At 45.7% G+C, this 17,801-nt stretch overlaps 2 protein-coding genes across 11 annotated transcripts in view; both read right to left on the bottom strand.

Moving 5' to 3' along the window:
* The window catches only part of ANK1 (ankyrin 1), a 67,505-nt gene extending 62,196 nt beyond the window's left edge, over positions 1-5,309 (bottom strand). For 6 of the 10 annotated variants that reach the window (XM_064731064.1, XM_064731067.1, XM_064731068.1 and 3 more), the window contains exon 1: positions 4,292-5,308. In XM_064731064.1, coding sequence (XP_064587134.1) covers positions 4,292-4,417 — 126 coding nt within the window. In that variant the 5' untranslated portion in view covers positions 4,418-5,308. Of the gene's footprint in view, positions 1-4,291 lie in introns of all 10 variants that reach the window. The other 4 variants (XM_064731066.1, XM_064731065.1, XM_064731069.1 and 1 more) reach the window with 1 other exon arrangement.
* Positions 5,310-14,742: 9,433 nt separating this feature from the next.
* The window catches only part of KAT6A (lysine acetyltransferase 6A), a 28,271-nt gene continuing 25,212 nt past the window's right edge, over positions 14,743-17,801 (bottom strand). Inside the window, exon 18 of the mRNA XM_064730986.1 lies at positions 14,743-17,452. Coding sequence (XP_064587056.1) covers positions 14,871-17,452 — 2,582 coding nt within the window. The 3' untranslated portion in view covers positions 14,743-14,870. The remainder of the gene's footprint in view (positions 17,453-17,801) is intronic.

Raw genomic sequence — 17,801 nt, 5'->3', positions numbered from 1 at the left:
ATTTCTTGCCTCCCTTCCCCAAAGCACCCTCCTGGCAGGATGTGTTTCAGTGTGTAATCCTGAGCACTAAAACATTTCCATGCAGAGCAGTACAGCACCAAGGATGGGTGCCAGACTGAAATGTGGAGATCCACGAGCCCTCAGGCTGATCTGCATGCTGTTTTCAGGAAACTAGCAACCAGAAAAGAAGCCAAGGAGTTTTAGGCAGGGAGTTTCTTATTAGGAATCACTTACTATTCAAGAACTCATTGTGGGAGATGCTCTACAAATCCATAGCAAGAGACTGTCTCACTCTTGAACACTTGCAGGACAAAGAAAGTAGAGAGAAGCAGAAAGAGAAAAGAGTTTTGTTCCTTATTTTACCTTCCCTGCCCCCCTGCCAGAAAAAATCAAAGAAGAAAAAATGAAAAAAGAAAAAAAGAAAAAAAAGAAGAAGGAGAAGGAGAAGGAGAAGGAAAAGAAGAAGAAGAAGAAGAAGAAGAAGAAGAAGAAGAAGAAGAAGAAGAAGAAGAAGAAGAAGAAGAAGAAGAAGAAAAGAAAAAGTGGTAAATTCAGGCAACCTTGTTCCCAAGCAAAGTTTGCTCTGAAGGTTCTGAGAGGATCTATCACATCTTTCACAATTTAAACACTGATAGGAATCACCACAAGAATTTCCCTTCAAGCTTTGGGTTAGATTGTTATTTAATACTTTAACCCCAGTTATGCTGCACAGAGCCTGAATATGCTCTGACATGTGCACTTGAGGAGTTCTTTGCAGAGTATTGGAAGTCCTCCTGCTATTTGCACTCTTATCAAACACATTTTAGAGGTTCCAGCCTCCTGCTCCATGAATCCTTTATGTCCACTGAGAAGTGCAGCTGGAATCTGCACCTTTGTAAAGAGGAATATGAAGGTGCCTGCCCCTCTTTGTGCTTGCTCAAATATTTGGGTGAATTTAGTACCAGGATAAGTACACTTCAATAGGAAGAAAGATTTTCATGGAAGTAGTAACTTTTATTGATTAGTCTCAGTTAAAGTTAGGTTATGCCACCAGAATTGTGGACCACCTGGAACAGCTGCAAGTTGCTTGAATATTTATGTTAGAGATGAAGGGCAAGCCAAGTGCTCTGGGCCCCAGTTTGGGCCCTTTCTAACCCATTTGGTGAGCTCTGCCAATGCTTCCAGAATTCCTGGCAAGGGGTTTGGTCCATTTTCTGCCTTAACTACAATGGTCACATGCAACTCAAAAAGAACTCAAATAACTGTGTTCACATAACAAGCTACAGAGCTGCCTCACAAACATTGTCAGGACACCCCTTTTCCACTTTTCCACTTTTCCAATGTGTTTTGGTGCTGCCCACTGACCCTGGCAAAGCCAGGACTGCCTTTGAAGTGATCTTCATGATTTCCCTTCCTGCTGAGGCAGCCTCACCACATCTGCAGGGAAGGGAAGGAAGAGTTCTCACCCATGGCTGCCTCTCAAAACCACAAAAAGGAGACATTTAGCTGCACCCAAAGCACAGATATTGCTCCTGTCAATCCCTGCTTCCCTGTCAGTGCAGAAACTCCTGCAGCAGTGACAGAATGGCTCTGGTCCCCCATAAACTGCCCATCTACAGAAAACACAGAGATTTGAAGCTGGAGCAGCAAGAAGCCAGCCCAGAGATGCTTGGCACATTCTCTAATAGCAGTGATCTTGTGTTCACTCACACTCTATTTTGCTTATTTGTCTGCAGGGCTCACCAGAAGTCACAAACACATCATGCCACAGCCCTGGGAAGTCCTCATTTTTCCATTAAATGTAGGAACACGCAGAAATATTGAAAACTTGGCCTCTGGGGTGACCCTAAGATTGAGACAACCCCCAGCACTCTGCAGAGCAGGAACACCTCAGGACATGCCTGGCAGCTCTGCCCAAAGCAGAAATATTCCTGGAATGGACAGGGAGCCTGGAGGAGTGGCAAGGAGCCATTCCTTAAATCCCTGATGCAGGCAAATGAAAGCTCAGCTGTCATCATCTTAATATTGGGAATATTGGAGGGAATGTTGGAGAAGGGACAAGGTTCTACATCTGGACTGTGCTGGTGCCAGGAGGCAAACAAGAGGTGGAGAACACATGGACAGAACAAGGTCAATCAGGTTATCATTACACAAAACCCAAGGAATTGCACTTGACACAAAACTCAAGAAATTGCTGCAGAAACTGGAAAGCAACAAATACAACCATGGAGATTGTACAAATACAACCATCCAAGGAGAAGGTTTTTGGGCAATACAGGATTAAATAACAGAATTTACTGCCTCTAAGTGTCACAGAACACAAGGTTCTTGCAGGATACAACCGTGCACTTCATGGGACACATACAACCACACAAAAACTCCAGGAAATTCTAATGGATATTAAACTGAAGGCATAACAGCAGCTCTCATGGAATGGGATGAGAAGATATTTCTTTCTGAGGCCATCATCTCCATCTCCTCTGCTTTGTGTCATGCTAAGGCTTTCCTGGATCATAAGTTATACCTCTGCTAACTTTCATTTCAGCTGTGCTTGGTGGGCTCAACCAGAAATCAATGATCCACTGAGTCTGTGTACACAGCAGGATACAGCTGGCAGGCACTGACAGGAGGAAGAGGAGGAAGAGGAGGGGCAGAGGAAGGAGTCAGTGACACCTCAGTGGTTCCAGTGCATCCCAGCAGACGCTGCCGGGGCATTGGGCATGGGCAGGACACGAGTCCCATGCAGCTCACAGGGCACAAACAGGCACTGAGCAAACCCAGACCAAACCCCCAGAACTGCAGCAAAGCAGGGTGAGGGATTCCAGCACGTCCTGGTAGAGAAATTCCAGCAGATCCTTGCAGAGAGATTCCAGCACATCCTGGCAGAGAGACTCCAGCACATCCTGCCTGGCCCCAAGGAGATTGCACAGGAAAAACACCGGCACTGGAGACACCGAGGCTTTGGGGCAGGGATAACAAGAGACACCAGAAAAACGTCCTGGTGTGGTGGTTCCTCACACCACATCCCCTTCCAAGCCCTCAGGGAAGCTGCTCCATCAGCTCCCAGTGCAAGAGGCCCTGCAGGGAGCAGCCTGCAAGCTCTCAGCAGTTGTTATCAGTGGAGAAGGAGGATCTGACACTGCAGACCCCACACTCAACCCCCCAGCTGCTGCCTGCAGGCCTCACATCTGCCCTGATGTGCCCACTAAGGACTCTCTGTGGTCACAGACCTGTCCAGGCTGCCCTGGCCCAGCTTTAGGACAATCAGGGCTCTGCTCAGCACCCTCAGGGCCCAGCTATGAGGATGTTCCACCAGCACAGCTCTGCTGTGAGGCTCCTGCTCACAGGGGCACATGGAAATCTCCAGCACTCAAAGGCAGAGGAGGAGCCCACCTGAGAATCTCTGTGTCACAACCTCCTGTCAGAGAAATCCTCGACTATCCTTGGCTTCACCTCTCTCCTCGCTGCCTTTCTGCACTGGTGCATGGCACAGAAACCCTCAGAGCATGCTGAGATAAGAACAATCAGGTTCCAGAGGTCTTCAAGGGGCAGCAAAGCTACCTCAGCAACATGCCCACTCGTGCAGCAAGGAAAAAACTGCCAAAAGTGACTTTTCAGGGAGGATCTAGAGCTCCAAACAGCATGCTGGTATCAGCAGGAGGGACAGACACCTCTGTGCTGTCCCTGATTCCCCTCACCTGCTGGATGACCCCTGTCCCATGCACAGATACAGCAGCAGAACCCACAGAGCTCGGCACAAAAATGCCTTCTCTGTCAGGAGTCTGCTCCTGCTGTGCCCTGGTTTCAATATTCTGCATGGCAAGAATATCCTACCCCCTCTCAATATCCTGGTGCAGGTCAAGCAAGGGATGGGGTGGGCAGCAAAATGAGTCCTTCACAGAAAAGGGGTGGGGGTCTCACGTTCCTAAGCCCTGAACATACAAAGCAATTGTGGGAAACTGAAGGAAGCCAGAAAACGGGATTTTTATCTTAGAGATCAAATCTGTTACTGGGTCTAGTAAGCTGCCTGGATAAAGCCCTCAGTTCCCTTACCCCTCATGAGGATTTTTATATCTGTGCTCCCTCCCTCTCTCCCCCAGCTCCCCGCAAGCTGTCAGGGTAAACAGCAGATTTCTGCTCCCAAAAGTTGTCCTGTGTTTGCCAGACTGTTCCTCTGCCATATCCGACATGCTGCCTGCACACAGCCCTGTGCAGGGACCTTTGTGCCCCTGTGCCACGCTGTGCCCACCCTGCCGTGCCCCCAGACACAGCACAGGCTCATTGCAGGGCTGCAAACCCCAGCAGCACTGACCTTTTTCTTCCTGTCCCGAGAGCGGTTCCTGCGCTTGCGGTTGGATTCCTCCTTCTCCTTCTGCTCCTGCAGAGCCTGAGCCTCGATGTCTTTGATTTTCTTCAGCTGCTTAGCGGCTTGAGCCATGGCTGGTCACGCTGCAGTCCCCTCCAGAGCTCACACCTGCACTTTTTGTGCAGCACCCTGCGATTCCTGGCCGGGGGAATGCGTTCCCCTCGCTCAAACGCTGCCGACCCAGATGAGTGTGAAAGCAGCGATGGGAGGAAAATTGGAAGCAGTCAGTAAGCCCCAAAGGACAGCCAGCGTCTCCAGGTAGTTGCTAGATGGAAGCTGGGACCACTTTATGAGCCACGAATAATCCCAAATCCAGGTGTTCCAGAGGTTCTCTGCACCATTGCAGCAGCCCTGGGCCGTGCTGGCACATCACGCAGGCAGGAGCCTTCTGGTGGGACAGGACGCTGGGCTGGTGGTGTGCTCTCCCTCCCTCACTGCCTCTCCTGCAGTGGGGAAAAAAGCTGCAGGCAGTCAGCCACAGGAAGGAAAATAACTCCCAGCAATTAATGCCTGATGACAATAGAGGAGCGGTGGAGAAGGAGGCCGATGCATTTCATCCGACTCCCGAGTTCTCTGTAGCGATGCCTAAAGAGCAGCAAGCTGCATCTCTTCAGTCAGGGGCTTTTCCACTGCAGTGCCTGCTGAGGCAGGCACATATTCCGGGCTCTCCAATTCTCTTCCTCGCAGTCAGGCTGTGTGCAGCAGCAGCAGCAGCAGCAGCCGCATCGCTCACTCACTCTCCCGGTTATGGTTCCATCCTCCTGCAAAGGGAGCAGTGGGGAATGGCTGCATTGCTCAGCAGGCAGGCAGGCAGCGTCCCTGCTCAGGAAACAGCAGATTCTGCAAAGGATGTGCCAAGTGCTGGAGCAAAGTGCGGCTCAGCAGCATCCTTCCTTCCTTCCCTGCTCGCATCTCCCCGCTGACTGAGCAGCGAGGGGAGGGGAGGGATCTGAGCCGTGAGCAGGAGGCAGAAATGAAGGGTTCGGTTCTGCTCTTCACACAGCAGCAGCAGCAGCAGCAAAGTAAACCCAAGCTGCCGGCTCCTGCCTGGCCAGGCATCCCCAGAGCTCAAATCCTCTCTGAGGGTACCCAGAGTCAGCCATGCCTGCTCTGCACAGAGCCCTGCATTCCTCCTGCTGCTGTTTTCCAAAAACACAAACAATTCCGTGTTGGAGGCCTGCAGGAGTGACTTTGGCTCCTGCACACAGCATCAGTGTGTAAGGGGACCAGGATAAAACCAGGATGGGGTTTTTGGGGTGGGCTCTTCATGGGGACCACAGCATCACCAGCAAAATGTGCTTATCAGGCATCTCTGAGCATCCCTGCCTTTATCAGCTCAGTTCTTGCACAAAGCACCAGTGTGTAAAGGGACCAGGAAAAAACCAGGATGGGTTTTTTAAGGTGGGCTCTTTGTGGGGAACACACCTGCAGCAAAGTGTGCTTATCTGTTCAGGTATCCCTGAGCATCCCTGCCCTTATCAGCTCAGTTCTTGTGCCTTGGAAAAAACATTGCCAAGGTGCAAACACCATCATCTCCAGCAAAATTTGCTTCTGAGCATCCCTGCCTTTTTCTGCTCAGTTCTTGTCCCTTGGAATGGGTGCAAACACCATCACCTGCAGCAAAGTGTGCTTATCAGGCACCTCTGAGCATCCCTGCCTTTATCAGCTCAGTTCTTGACTTTGGTTCCTGCACAAAGCACCACCAGTGTGTCAGGGGACCAGGATAAAACCAGGATGGCGTTTTTGGGGTGGGCTCTTCGTGGGGACCACACCAACACCTGCAGCAAGGTGTGCTCCTGAGCATCCCTGCCTTTATCAGCTCAGTTCTTGTCCCTTGCCAAAAAAATTTCCTAGGTGCAAACCCACGGGCAAAGCACCCATGGAAAAACTGCACAGGTGGAACTCTGCAAATGCTGCACTTTTCTGGAACTGGCTCCCCAAATTCTGGGCAGTTGTGGTCCTTTTGTGATAAAAAATGGCAAAGCAGGGATTAATGTCAATTCCTCAGCAAATACCTCACAGTCACAGGTTATTTAGATTGGTGAGAAGCTGAGATGCAAACTTAATTGTGCACACATTGTAGGTCACTTTTTTTTGCTAGAGTAAATTTTCTGCATTTTTTACTCCTTTGTTTCTTTTCCCTTTGAAGTTCCCTCAGTTCTGTTGCTTTACCCATAGACCAAGGAGTGCTAAAATCAGGGAAAAACTTAGCACTTTATATAGTTTTGAAAGAATATGATGACTGATAACATAGAGAAGGTCCTGATAAAATATGAAGGACAGGAAATGATAAAATTCTAAAATGTGTTTCCTGGTACAGCTTTATTTCTGTGTATTTTTCCCACATCGATAAATAATACACTCAAGTCTAGATACAGCTGCACATCTTTTTATAGCAATGTTCTCTCAATGCCCATGGGAAAAGAAAAAAAATCACAAAATTAAATGGAAGCTGCAGAATTTAAATGCTCCACAGCCAGGAGGGAGCTGGGAGCTCCTTTCAGTAGGACCATCACCCTAATAATAATAATAAAATAAAAAATTATCAACCTAATTGAGCCTCCTCCACACGAGTGCTTTGCTGGGGACTGAGGCTGAGGAAACATTGCCATAACTGATGGCAGTTGTCAAAATTAACCATAATAATTAACATAATTTATTGTCAAAATTAACCATAACACACTGGGAGTGCCTCACTTCGAGATGTTGGACTAAATCAGCTCTCTGCTAGTTTACTTAACTCCTTGGAAGCCAGCACAGAGCAGGAGCAGGCAAACAACCAGGAACTGACGGAGATGCTGAGGCTGGCCAGGCTTTGCATGCTCACAGATTCAGAGAATGCTGTGGGCATGAAGTTGAGATGTCTCAGATGCTGAAAAGCAAAATTCCTGGGTTTCTGCACAGGCAAATAACCAGGAACTGATGGAGAAGATGCTGAGGCTGGCCAGGCTTTGCAGCTTTGGAGAACGCTGCGGGCATTAAGCTGAGATGTTTCAGCTGCTAAAAAGCAAAATTCCTACATTTGCTCTGGGAATAAGGAGCAGAGCCCACCAGCTCTGGGCACTTCAACCACTTTGTTGAGCCTTGGAGTCTCCTGGAAAGCTTTTTATTTTGTCACTGCTGCTTTTAACCCGCTAACCCATTTGCTCCTTTTCTGAGCAGGGAGAAGCCTGTGCAGGGGAATGTGTGAGACCTCAGTTATCAATTTCTCTTTTCCTGCTCCAGCCTTATGCAGTGTTACCAGATGCTCCAAACAAGAGGCTGGAATAAAAAGCAGCTGCGTTAAAGAACAGGGACACTTCATGAACTCAGAGGGCAGAGTTTGAAAAGCCATCTAAGAAAGAAGTTACTCACAAAACCAGCCTGGGATTTACTGTTCCAAGTTAACAGCACAGCTCAGAGGGGTTATTGATCCAACGCACTTCAGGTATAGCCTGGAAGACACCAAAAGCATCATCTGCCATCCCCAGAAAAGGAAGGTGCACTTGAGTTGATGCAGAGCTTTTACCAGTGCAGCTGATACTTGCACTTTTCTAGGGCTAGAAAGGTTTCCCTGTTAAAACTCATTTTCCTTATCATTTTACCCGGAGCACTATTGTATTCTTGAGACCCTGACTAGAACACAGTTATCTCCAGTTGTACATAAACTGTCAGAGCTTCTGTGACAGCGTTCACAGGGGTTCCTGGATGAGGGAAGAGACAAAGATCTGACTTCATGTTTTAGAAGGCTTGATTTATTATTTTATCATATATATTACATTAAAACTATACTAAAAGAATAGAAGAAAATGTTTCATCAGAAGGCTGGCTAAGAATAGAAAAAGAAAGAATGATAACAAAAGCTTGTGGCTTGGCCTCTGTGTCTGAGCCAGCTGGACTGTGATTGGCCATTAATTAGAAACAACCACATGAGACCAATCACAGATGCACCTGTTGCATTCCACAGCAGCAGATAATCAATGTTTGCATTTTGTTCCTGAGGCCTCCCAGCTTCTCAGGAGGAAAAATCCTAAGGAAAGGATTTTTCATAAAAAGGTATCTGCGACAAGCTTCCAGTCAGTTCTACCCTGGAACATCACAATTCCCTTTTCTGTCTTCCTTCTGCACCAACATTTCCTGCCTGGATTTCCTGAGCCCTGTGCAGAATGCATGATGAAGGTTCTTGCGGACAGCAGTGATGAAGGCTCTTGTGGAAAACAGTGATGAAGGTTCTTGTGGACATCATGATGGTTCAGGTTCCTGTGGGCATCATGATGAAGGTCCTTGTGACCAGCAGAACCTTCCAAACAGATCAAAGTGCTGTGGCACAGCTGGATGGACAGAGATGATCAAGGTTATCTGCAATGGCCTCTAATTCTCAGGTTTTTTTCAGTACTGTTACCTTTCCCTTGTGTTGCTCCAAAAGGCCTTTTCAGCCATTCACTGCTGGACCTGCGGGCCTTAAAGGCTGGTCTCATAAACCAACCACGGACTTGACTTCTGAGATATCGCTCCTCCAGTACCAACTCTGAGAGGAATTTGGTGACCAGAACATCAGTGTTTACACTGAAAGCTGCAGAAAGATGCGTCCAAAGAAGTGCAGTCTTAACTGATTGCAGAGTTTTTTGATAGTCAAAAAAAAAATTGAACTGCTCCCTAGAACACTCTCATAGAATAATAACTACAAAATTGTACAAAAAAATTCAAGTTATTGAAGCTAAAAATGCGTCACAAAGAATTTGTGAAATAGACTAAATGAAGATGAAATTTATTTTACAATAAAATAAAATAAAATAAAATAAAATAAAATAAAATAAAATAAAATAATGATTTCACTTATCTCACCACAAAATGTTTTTTTTTTTGTCCAACATTAATTTTTATCTTCTTTGGAGATGTTGTTTGGGAAGTATCTGGGATTGTAGATGATCTCTTGTTCCTATTGTGTAAAATGGCATTTTCACTAAACAGACTTTCTCCTTTAGCTGCAAGGTACCATGTGCATATATTAGCCAAAATATTAGTAGAAAATGTTCATTAATTTTATTTAATTATTTGTCACACAGCACCATATAACTTTTTCCTTAAAAATTGATTTTTTTTAATATGACAAATCTGTTACTTCAATCACAAAATGGGATTCTATGTGACACAAATGACATATTGACATAGTGACAACAGCCACTATCCAGGGTTCACAGGGCAAAGTGTTTGGCAAGGGAGAACAAACAAATACTGACAGAGAAACCCTTAGGAAAATTATGACACAAAATTATAAACGGGGTCATTATGTGCCACAGAGCTGTCCAACAGAATAGAATCTCCCCATAAGGAAGGAAACATGGAAATAAATTCTTGACACTCTCTGTTTTAAGGTGTTTCTGCACCTGTTTCAAGAGATGAAGTCCTGCCTTGCTCTAGGAGAAAAATCAACGTTTGGTGAAGTTGTTGCTGAGATTCTCTGTATTCGGGGCAGAAGGATTTTACATTCAGAGCTCAACTCCAGACATCTATTTTTAGGTGAATTATTCTGGCTGACAAGCTGTGCTGATAAAAGATGCTGCAGGCCTCACCTGAGCTGCTTGAGCCTGGTCTGCCTCTGTCAATCTGCATTCCTCTCCTTCTCGCAGAGATTGGATCTCAGCAAGGAGCTCTTCCCCTGAGCTAATTAAGATGGTTCAGTTCTTTTTAGCTTTTTCTGAATTATCTCGCTGATGAGCTTTCAGAATGCTGTAACCCTTTCAGATCATTCTCCTTTCAGTTTCTTTCAAGAACCACAACTTCAGTCTCCCAGGCAGTAATTTGTTGAAATAATTCAAACTCTTTCCTGCACACTGAGAGCTGGCAGCAGAAACTTTGGTTCACCTATTAACTAGAGCAAACCTGAGAGTGTTGAATAGAGCAAATCTCCCCATGTCCACAGTGTGATACCTGCAGAAAATACAGGAGGAACTGTTCACACCCTGCTCTGTGCTACCAGAGGCTGATGCTCTTCCAAACAGCCACATTTCAAACCTGCTTTGACTTGGAAATTCTCCCAAACCAAACCAAACCAAACCAAACCAAACCAAACCAAACCAAACCAAACCAAACCAAACCCAACCCAACCCAACCAAACCAAACCAAACCAAACCAAACCAACCCAACCCAACCAAACCAAACCAAACCCAACCCAACCCAACCAAACCAAACCAAACCAAACCAAACCAAACCAAACCAAACCAACCCAACCCAACCCAACCAAATCAAACCAAACCAAACCAAACCAAACCAAACCAAACCAACCCAACCCAACCAAACCCAACCAAACCAAACCAAACCAAACCAAACCAAACCAAACCAAACCCAAACCAAACCAAACCAAACCCAAACCAAACCATTCTCTAATTGGTAGGATTTGATCATTTGATCAGTTGATGCTCTTCAAAACAGCCACATCTCAAACCTGTTTTGGCTTGGCAATTCTCCCAAACCAAACCAAACCAAACCAAACCAAACCAAACCCAAACCATTCTCTAAAGGTAGGATTTGATAGTTTGTTGGTCAAGAACCTGCAGGAGGAATTGTTCACACCATGCTCTGTGCTACCAGAGGCTGATGCTCTTCAAAACAGCCACATTTCAAACCTGTTTTGGCTTGGAAATCTCCCAAACCAAACCAAACCAAACCAAACCAAACCAAACCAAACCAAACCCAAACCAACCCAACCAAACCCAACCAAACCAAACCAAATCAAACCAAACCCAAACCATTCTCTAATGGTAGGATTTGACACATTGTTGGCCAGGATTCTAAAAAAGAAGTCACCTTGTTCATGGCTCCAAGCAAGTGTGGCTGTCACCAAGTCAGCCCACACAAAGTGAGGCTGGGTATTTTGCTGTTAGTTTTTAATTAACAATTCAGCCTGTATGATCAAATAACGCTTTTTATAAACATAAAATATTTATAAAAACATTTTATATGTTGCCTTCTTGAAGAAAACCTTGTGACAGCACCTCTGTGGAAAAACCTTTGGAAGGTTCTGGTGGCCACTGAGTCTTTTCATGGCTTGGGCCACAGGAGGCCGAGGCAGTGGCTCCTTTCTGAGGATGATCGTGTTTGTCACAGGGAAATTCAAGCGTTGATCACAGCCATGCTGGATCTGTGCTTCCCTCTAGCGTTGGGAGAGCTCTGAGCTTGTGGAGAATGCGCAGCCCAACGATCCCAATGTGCCTTAAAGCTGCAGGGCAAACCTTGCTGGGTGAAATGGCTCCTCCTCCTCCTCCTCCTCCTCCTCCTCCTCCTCCTCCTCCTCCTGGTTCTCATTGCAGATGGAAGAGCAGCTGGAAGGGATGGAGGAAACTTCAAACACTCACTGCCAGTTTTAAAGGACTCAAGTCAAAATTACAAATTGAAGTTGATAAAAACCAGGACCATGCTTGGTTTTGGTCAGCCTTGGCAAAGAGGAATCTGAAGGTGGTGATTTCTGGAAAAGCTTCAAGATTGGTCTTCTTTTTCTCTAATTGGAAATTCTAGATAAAAATTAACATGATTGTTGCAGACAACTTTTATAAAAAATCTTTTCCTTAGGATTTTTTCCTCCTGAGAGGCCTCAGGAACAAAATGTAAACAATGATTATCTGCTGCTGTGGAATGCAACAGGTGCATCTGGGATTGGTCTCATGTGGTTGTTTCTAATTAATGGCCAATCACAGCCCAGCTGGCTCAGACTCTCAGCCTGACCCACAAACCTTTGTTATCATTCTTTGCTATTCTTAGCCAGCCTTCTGATAAAATGCTTTTTTTCTATTCTTTTAGTATAGTTTTAATGTAATTATATCATAAAATAATAAATCAGCCTTCTGAAACATGGAGTGAGATCTACATCTCTTCCCTCAACACAAGACCCCTGTGAACACGGTCACCCATGATCAAGAGATGTCATAAATGAATTCTCTTCCAGTGAAAAGTGAAAAGCCCACAGGGAATCACTGTCCCAGGAGCAAGGGAGAGCATTCACCACTCAAATGGGAAGAACAAAAATTTACACGCACAACTGACATCCAAAATGGCTCAACATAATTTATTTTTTTTATGTTAAAATGTACAGAGTTCTTTTGAAAGTACTTGCTAGAAAGGGGAAAAAAAAGTGATATTACATACAAGGAGAGGAAGGGAGACCATCCAGCCAGGAGCGTATGACATGGAGAATTACAAAGGCATCTAGGCACCCCCTTCCCCTTAGCTTACAAGTCACCATGAACAAAGTACAAAGAGGTTACAAAACAGGAAAAGCAAATATAAACAGACAGGAATAGACTCAGCTTCATTTGTACATGCGGCTTTTAGAGGCATCTGGAGCTCCTATTCACACACTCTAGAGATCTCTTTAAAGAGAATTTTATCTTTCTTAAAATAGTTTTTAATATTCTACAACAAAGATAAAAAATTTTAAAGATGGAATGAAATGAAAAAGCTCTTATTTTTAAAAGGCATCGAAGTCACTAACAGTGAGTTTTTTTTTAATTTCTTTTAGAAGATTACCCAAGTTATCTTGCTAAAAATACATTTTTTTTTTTAAACAGAAGTGAAAAAATGGTAGGTACCAATATTACTGCGTTGGATAATTTCTTTTTATATATAGAAAAGAACTTTTTTTTTTTCTTTTTTTCTCTACAATAGTTCTACAGTCACAAAGGTTTGTGGAAAAGGGAGCTGCCCAATTGATAAAAAAACCCATACAAAACCAAACCAAACAGAAAGGCAAACAAACTAAATTCATGGCCCTCGTTTCAACAGCTTCTCCTCCTGTCTCAGACCCACCCACCCCCAGGAAGCAGCGACACAGCTGAAGATCTAAGGAGAGAGGGCAGCACAGTGCGCTTTCTACACGGGTTATTTGGAACTGGAATAGTATATACAGAGAAATGGGGTCCTACACAGCCTTGTACATGCTCAGAACTAAACAGAAATCATAAAAAGTGGAAGTCCTTTGAATTCTGCCTTTCGTGGTTAGCAGTTACTGGAGGAAAAGTCCATTTTAGTGCATCTGAAGAAACCCCAACTTTTTTTTAGATTCTTTTGGTTTAAAAAAAAACAAAAGGAATTAGTCTTATTAATGTGTCTGCGTTTCTACTTCACATACAATAAAAAAAAAGAACTTTACATTAAAGGGTTGTCCCTTTTTGTATTGGGTGACATGCCAGCAGTGTAGCCAAAATTAATGTAAAGTGGATTTTGCAGCAACAAACAGCAAAATCCTGCCGCCTAGACCCTGCTACGGTGTTGGGACGGTTTCACTGCTGAAAAAAGAGGCTGATTCCCTTCTTTTCCCCACACTGGATCAAATGTGTGGCTCTATTTCTACACAATGGGTATCAAACACAGCAAGAGAATCAGGAGAAAACATCGCTGACCCCCAGAAAGCGGCACCTTGAGCAACGTCCCAGCCCAGCCCAGGAACGCCGAGGGACAAGGACAGCACAGGCTGATCCTCACCACAGCCACCAAACGCACACTTCTCCTTCCAGCACTCCCCAGGCCAAGAGATTTACCTGGGAACGGCTGTTTCTGAGCTCAGCCTGACCCAAAAGGCTCAGAACCAAAAAACCCTCAGCGTTTCCAAGCGTGTCTGGGGCCTCAGAGCTGTGGCTGCTCACCAGCAGAGCCTGCAAGCATTTCCTTGTCCTGACAGACCATCATTGCCCACCCTGTCCTCCTCACCACTGCGCAAGGGACGCAGAACAAGCTTCTCTCTCGAGATGCTTCCAGCAGTTCAGTGACAGAACATGTGTGCATGCATGCACATGCGTGTGTTCACGTGCACGTCCGGGTGGTGAACGGGATCATTTTAAAGTTACATTATATTTTCAGCATAAAACATACAATTTCAATTAACTCATCTACAAAAAACACCAATGTGAATGGTTTATTGTTTACACTTAACTCCAAATTTTACTGAGGGTGAGGGAGTCAAGGAAAATTAAAGCTTTTTCCTGACTTGCAGAAATAAAAGATTTTCCTTTATCCTCTGTGTCCCCTTCCAAATCTCCCAATAAGTGCCTCCTGCTAGAAGTAGGAAATGTTAGGTGGGGTTTAGAGGGAAGGGTTGTTATTCTTTGAGATGTCAAACATTTTACATGGCTGCAGCACTAGAAACTGCATACAGAGGGGCACAGGGGAGGGAAAGGACAAATACTGGAAAAAAAAATTTAGGAAGATGATTTCACGTTACACATAGTCTGTCCACTTTGTCAGCAAAGTAAGGCTCTTTTTAAATTATGAGAAGATTTTTGTGCATGTTTCCCCTCTAAAAAACATCTGTAAGTGATTTTAGCTGTAAAATGTTTGACGATTGTGAAGAAAAGAAAAAACAAACAAACAAACAAAAAAAAAAATCAAAAAAATAAAGACCAGGCTTCCTAAAAAATAAAATAAACCAAAGAAAATCCCTCTAAATCTACAGCAATATTTTAACTGGAAAAAGGTCCATTTTCTCTGGTTCGTCAGTATAAAAGGTTCCTTTATTTATATTTATTTCAGTTTTTAGGATGCAAGTCGATCTTGCTCATCTTCTCATGTATGGTCCATTAAGAGACTGCTTGGGCACCCCAGCAGCGTTCATGTAGCTGTGATGGGAGGGACCAGTGTACATCATGTTCCCGTGAGGGTTTGGCTGCATAGGCTGCTGGGTATAGGCCTGGCTCCCCATCATTCCCATCTGCATCTGCATAGGATACTGTGCTGTCTGGTTCATGTAGGCAGGATTGCTGTGGTAGCTGCTGTTCATCATGGGCTGCGTCATCCTGTAGCTGTTCATGGCGTTCAGGTTCATGTTCATGGAGTTGACGTTGTAGGGCGCCGTGGGCATCAGGTTGACGCCCATGTTCATGCCGCGCTGCACGGCCAAGGTCCGAGGCCCGGCCTGCATGGCCACGGCCGGGGGGCTGCGGCCGTACAGCTGCTGCTGGTGGGCGCTGGCAGAGGGCAGGGGCGCGGATTTGGAGCGGATGGAGATGTGCCCCTTGACGGGCATCTGCCCCTGCAGCCTCTGCGTGTGCGGGATGCCGATGTTGGTGGCCGACATGTTGCACTGGAGCAGAGGGGAGGTGAGGTTCATGGTGGTGGAGGCCAGGTTGGGTGGGGGCGTCATGGTGGCTTGTGCTTGTGGGGTGCCGGCCAGGGGGTGAGAAGGAGCCAGCTGAGCCAGCCCTGTGTTGGAGAGAGAAACGCTGGTTGCATAGGAAGTCACAGCAGGAGAATGGCTATAAGGCATGGCATGAGGGTCCATTATGGTGTTTGTCAGCTGCTGCAACTTGGCTAAACTGAACGTGGCTGATGGTTGTGAATAGCTCCCGGCACCAAAATCCCCTGGAATCCTCTCGTAGATGCTTATGTTACCAGTGCTGCCTGACTCGGGTATTTCCATGATCATAGGTGCTGGGGTGAAGCTGTTGTTCATGCTACACTGAGATAATGGAGGTTGCTGCTGGGGCGGAGGTGGGGGCTGTGGCTGCTGGGACTGAGGCTGCTGCTGCTGTGGCTGTGTTGTTGGTTGCTGGTTACTCGGGGGCCTTTCTACTACACAGCTCTGAGGTGACTTGATATTACAGTTAGCTGCAGGCTGGACACTGTTTTGCTGCATCATGCTGCAACTGCTGCCAATGTTTGCCATTTGCTGAGTGACAACACAACTGTTCTGAGTGAGGCTGCTGGAAGAAGACAGTCCTCCGTAGGAACAGCTGCTCTGGGAAGAGTTATTTCCACAAATGCTGCCTCCCATCGTGGAGTCATAGCTGCTGGGGTTTTCATAATTCTCTGTAGTGCTCTCAATGCTGCCAAGGTCACTGAAGCCACTATCCACCACCTGCTGGGAGTGGTCCGATACTGAAGGCACATCCATCATGGGGCTGGTCTCCATGTTCTGCATAGAGGGTGCGGACAGGGACCCTTGCTCAGGGCTGATCTGGGTGTAGCTGCTCTCCAGAGCAGGCACGTTTGGGCTGCTGACAGAACGCACGGACTGGCTGGGGTGGGACTGAACGGAGGATATTGGACTGTTGTGTTCTGAGGCCTGGCAATCTTCAACCATCGATATCTGAGGATCCTCCTCAGTCTGGGTATAGCTCTGCAAAGTCTGACAAGCTGCAAGAGTTTCTTCACAGTCCTGGTAAGCTACATCGTGCTCATTGCTTTCCTCCTGTGTCAAGGACTGGACTGCTTGAACAGTTTCAAGATCTAGTTCACTATGAGGAATCTCCTCCTCTTCCTTTAATTCAATTAACCCCTCTTTATTACTTTGCTCTTCTTCGTGATCATCTTCAGACCCAGGGACGTGCTCTGAGCCCACTGATGTCTCGTTGGAAGCCTGCTCTTCCTCAGAATCTGCCTCTGCTTCATCTTTTTCTTTTGCATCTTCTCTACTGCTTGGGATGCTTGTTTCTAAAAAACATTCTTGCACCTGAGGCTCCTCCTTCACCCCTTCTTTAACAGGCTGTTCCTCCAATTCTTTTTTCTTCAAAGACTCTGGATGACCATCATCTTCATCATCAGCGTCGTGATCTTCGTTTTGATTTGTCACTACTGCAACTTCCTCTTCTTCCTCATGGTCATGTTCAGGTTCATCTAATTCCTGCTGCTCTTCTTCTGATTGCCTCTGCTCTTCTAAAATCCGTGGCTTCTCCTCTACTTCCTCTTCTATCTCAGGTTCTTTGACCTCTGGCACTGGACTGCTGTTGCTGTCCACAGGAGAAACTGCTCTTACTTCACTGCTGGCTATGTCTTCCTCTTCTCCCTCTCCTACCTCTTCTGCTTCCATATTCACATCTTCCTCTTTCCTTTCCTCAGTCAGAGGCAGGTCCTTCTGTTCCACACATTCTTCCTTATCTGAAATTTTGGCTTTACGCCCTGGTTTTGAATTGGCTGCCACTTCATCAACCATTTCATCCTGAGCTGACAGTGGCACCTCTTCCCGGTTCATTTTAAATCCTGGTTTTCTACCAGGCCTTTTCTTCCAGTGGACTGGTTTTCGGCTTTTCCCTTTTGGCCATCCCTTCTTCTTTTTCACAGGTGTGGAAGTATCTGGCTCAAGTGAAGAATCTTTTGCTTCACTATTCCTCAGCATTGATAACGGTTTCAAGGGTGGGTTACCTGAAAATACAAATTGAAAGAAACTGTTCAAACATTTTTTGTTTGACCTAAGCATTCATGGAAGCATTCCCAACATGTTTATCAACTTCAATATCAACTTAGATATTTATTAGAATGATAGATGTGACTTCTGAATTGTTAGTGGATTCTAAGCAAGCAGTCACAACCATATTTTATTTGATGAACTAAAGGTTCAGAGAACTTTAGAGAGATTTGAGAAGCTGAGAGGGTGAACATGCAATGTGATGAAGAAGAGGATGTCAGAAGAGGCAATTTAATATTTCCCTTTGTTATGGAAAATTGGGGGCTTGCCAGGTCATTTCCGTTTTATTTCTGTAAGTGACTCTGC

This window comes from Zonotrichia leucophrys, chromosome 22 (assembly GCF_028769735.1).
Source record: "Zonotrichia leucophrys gambelii isolate GWCS_2022_RI chromosome 22, RI_Zleu_2.0, whole genome shotgun sequence".
Lineage (NCBI taxonomy): Eukaryota > Metazoa > Chordata > Aves > Passeriformes > Passerellidae > Zonotrichia > Zonotrichia leucophrys.
This window is presented reverse-complemented; position numbering and strand designations above follow the sequence as displayed.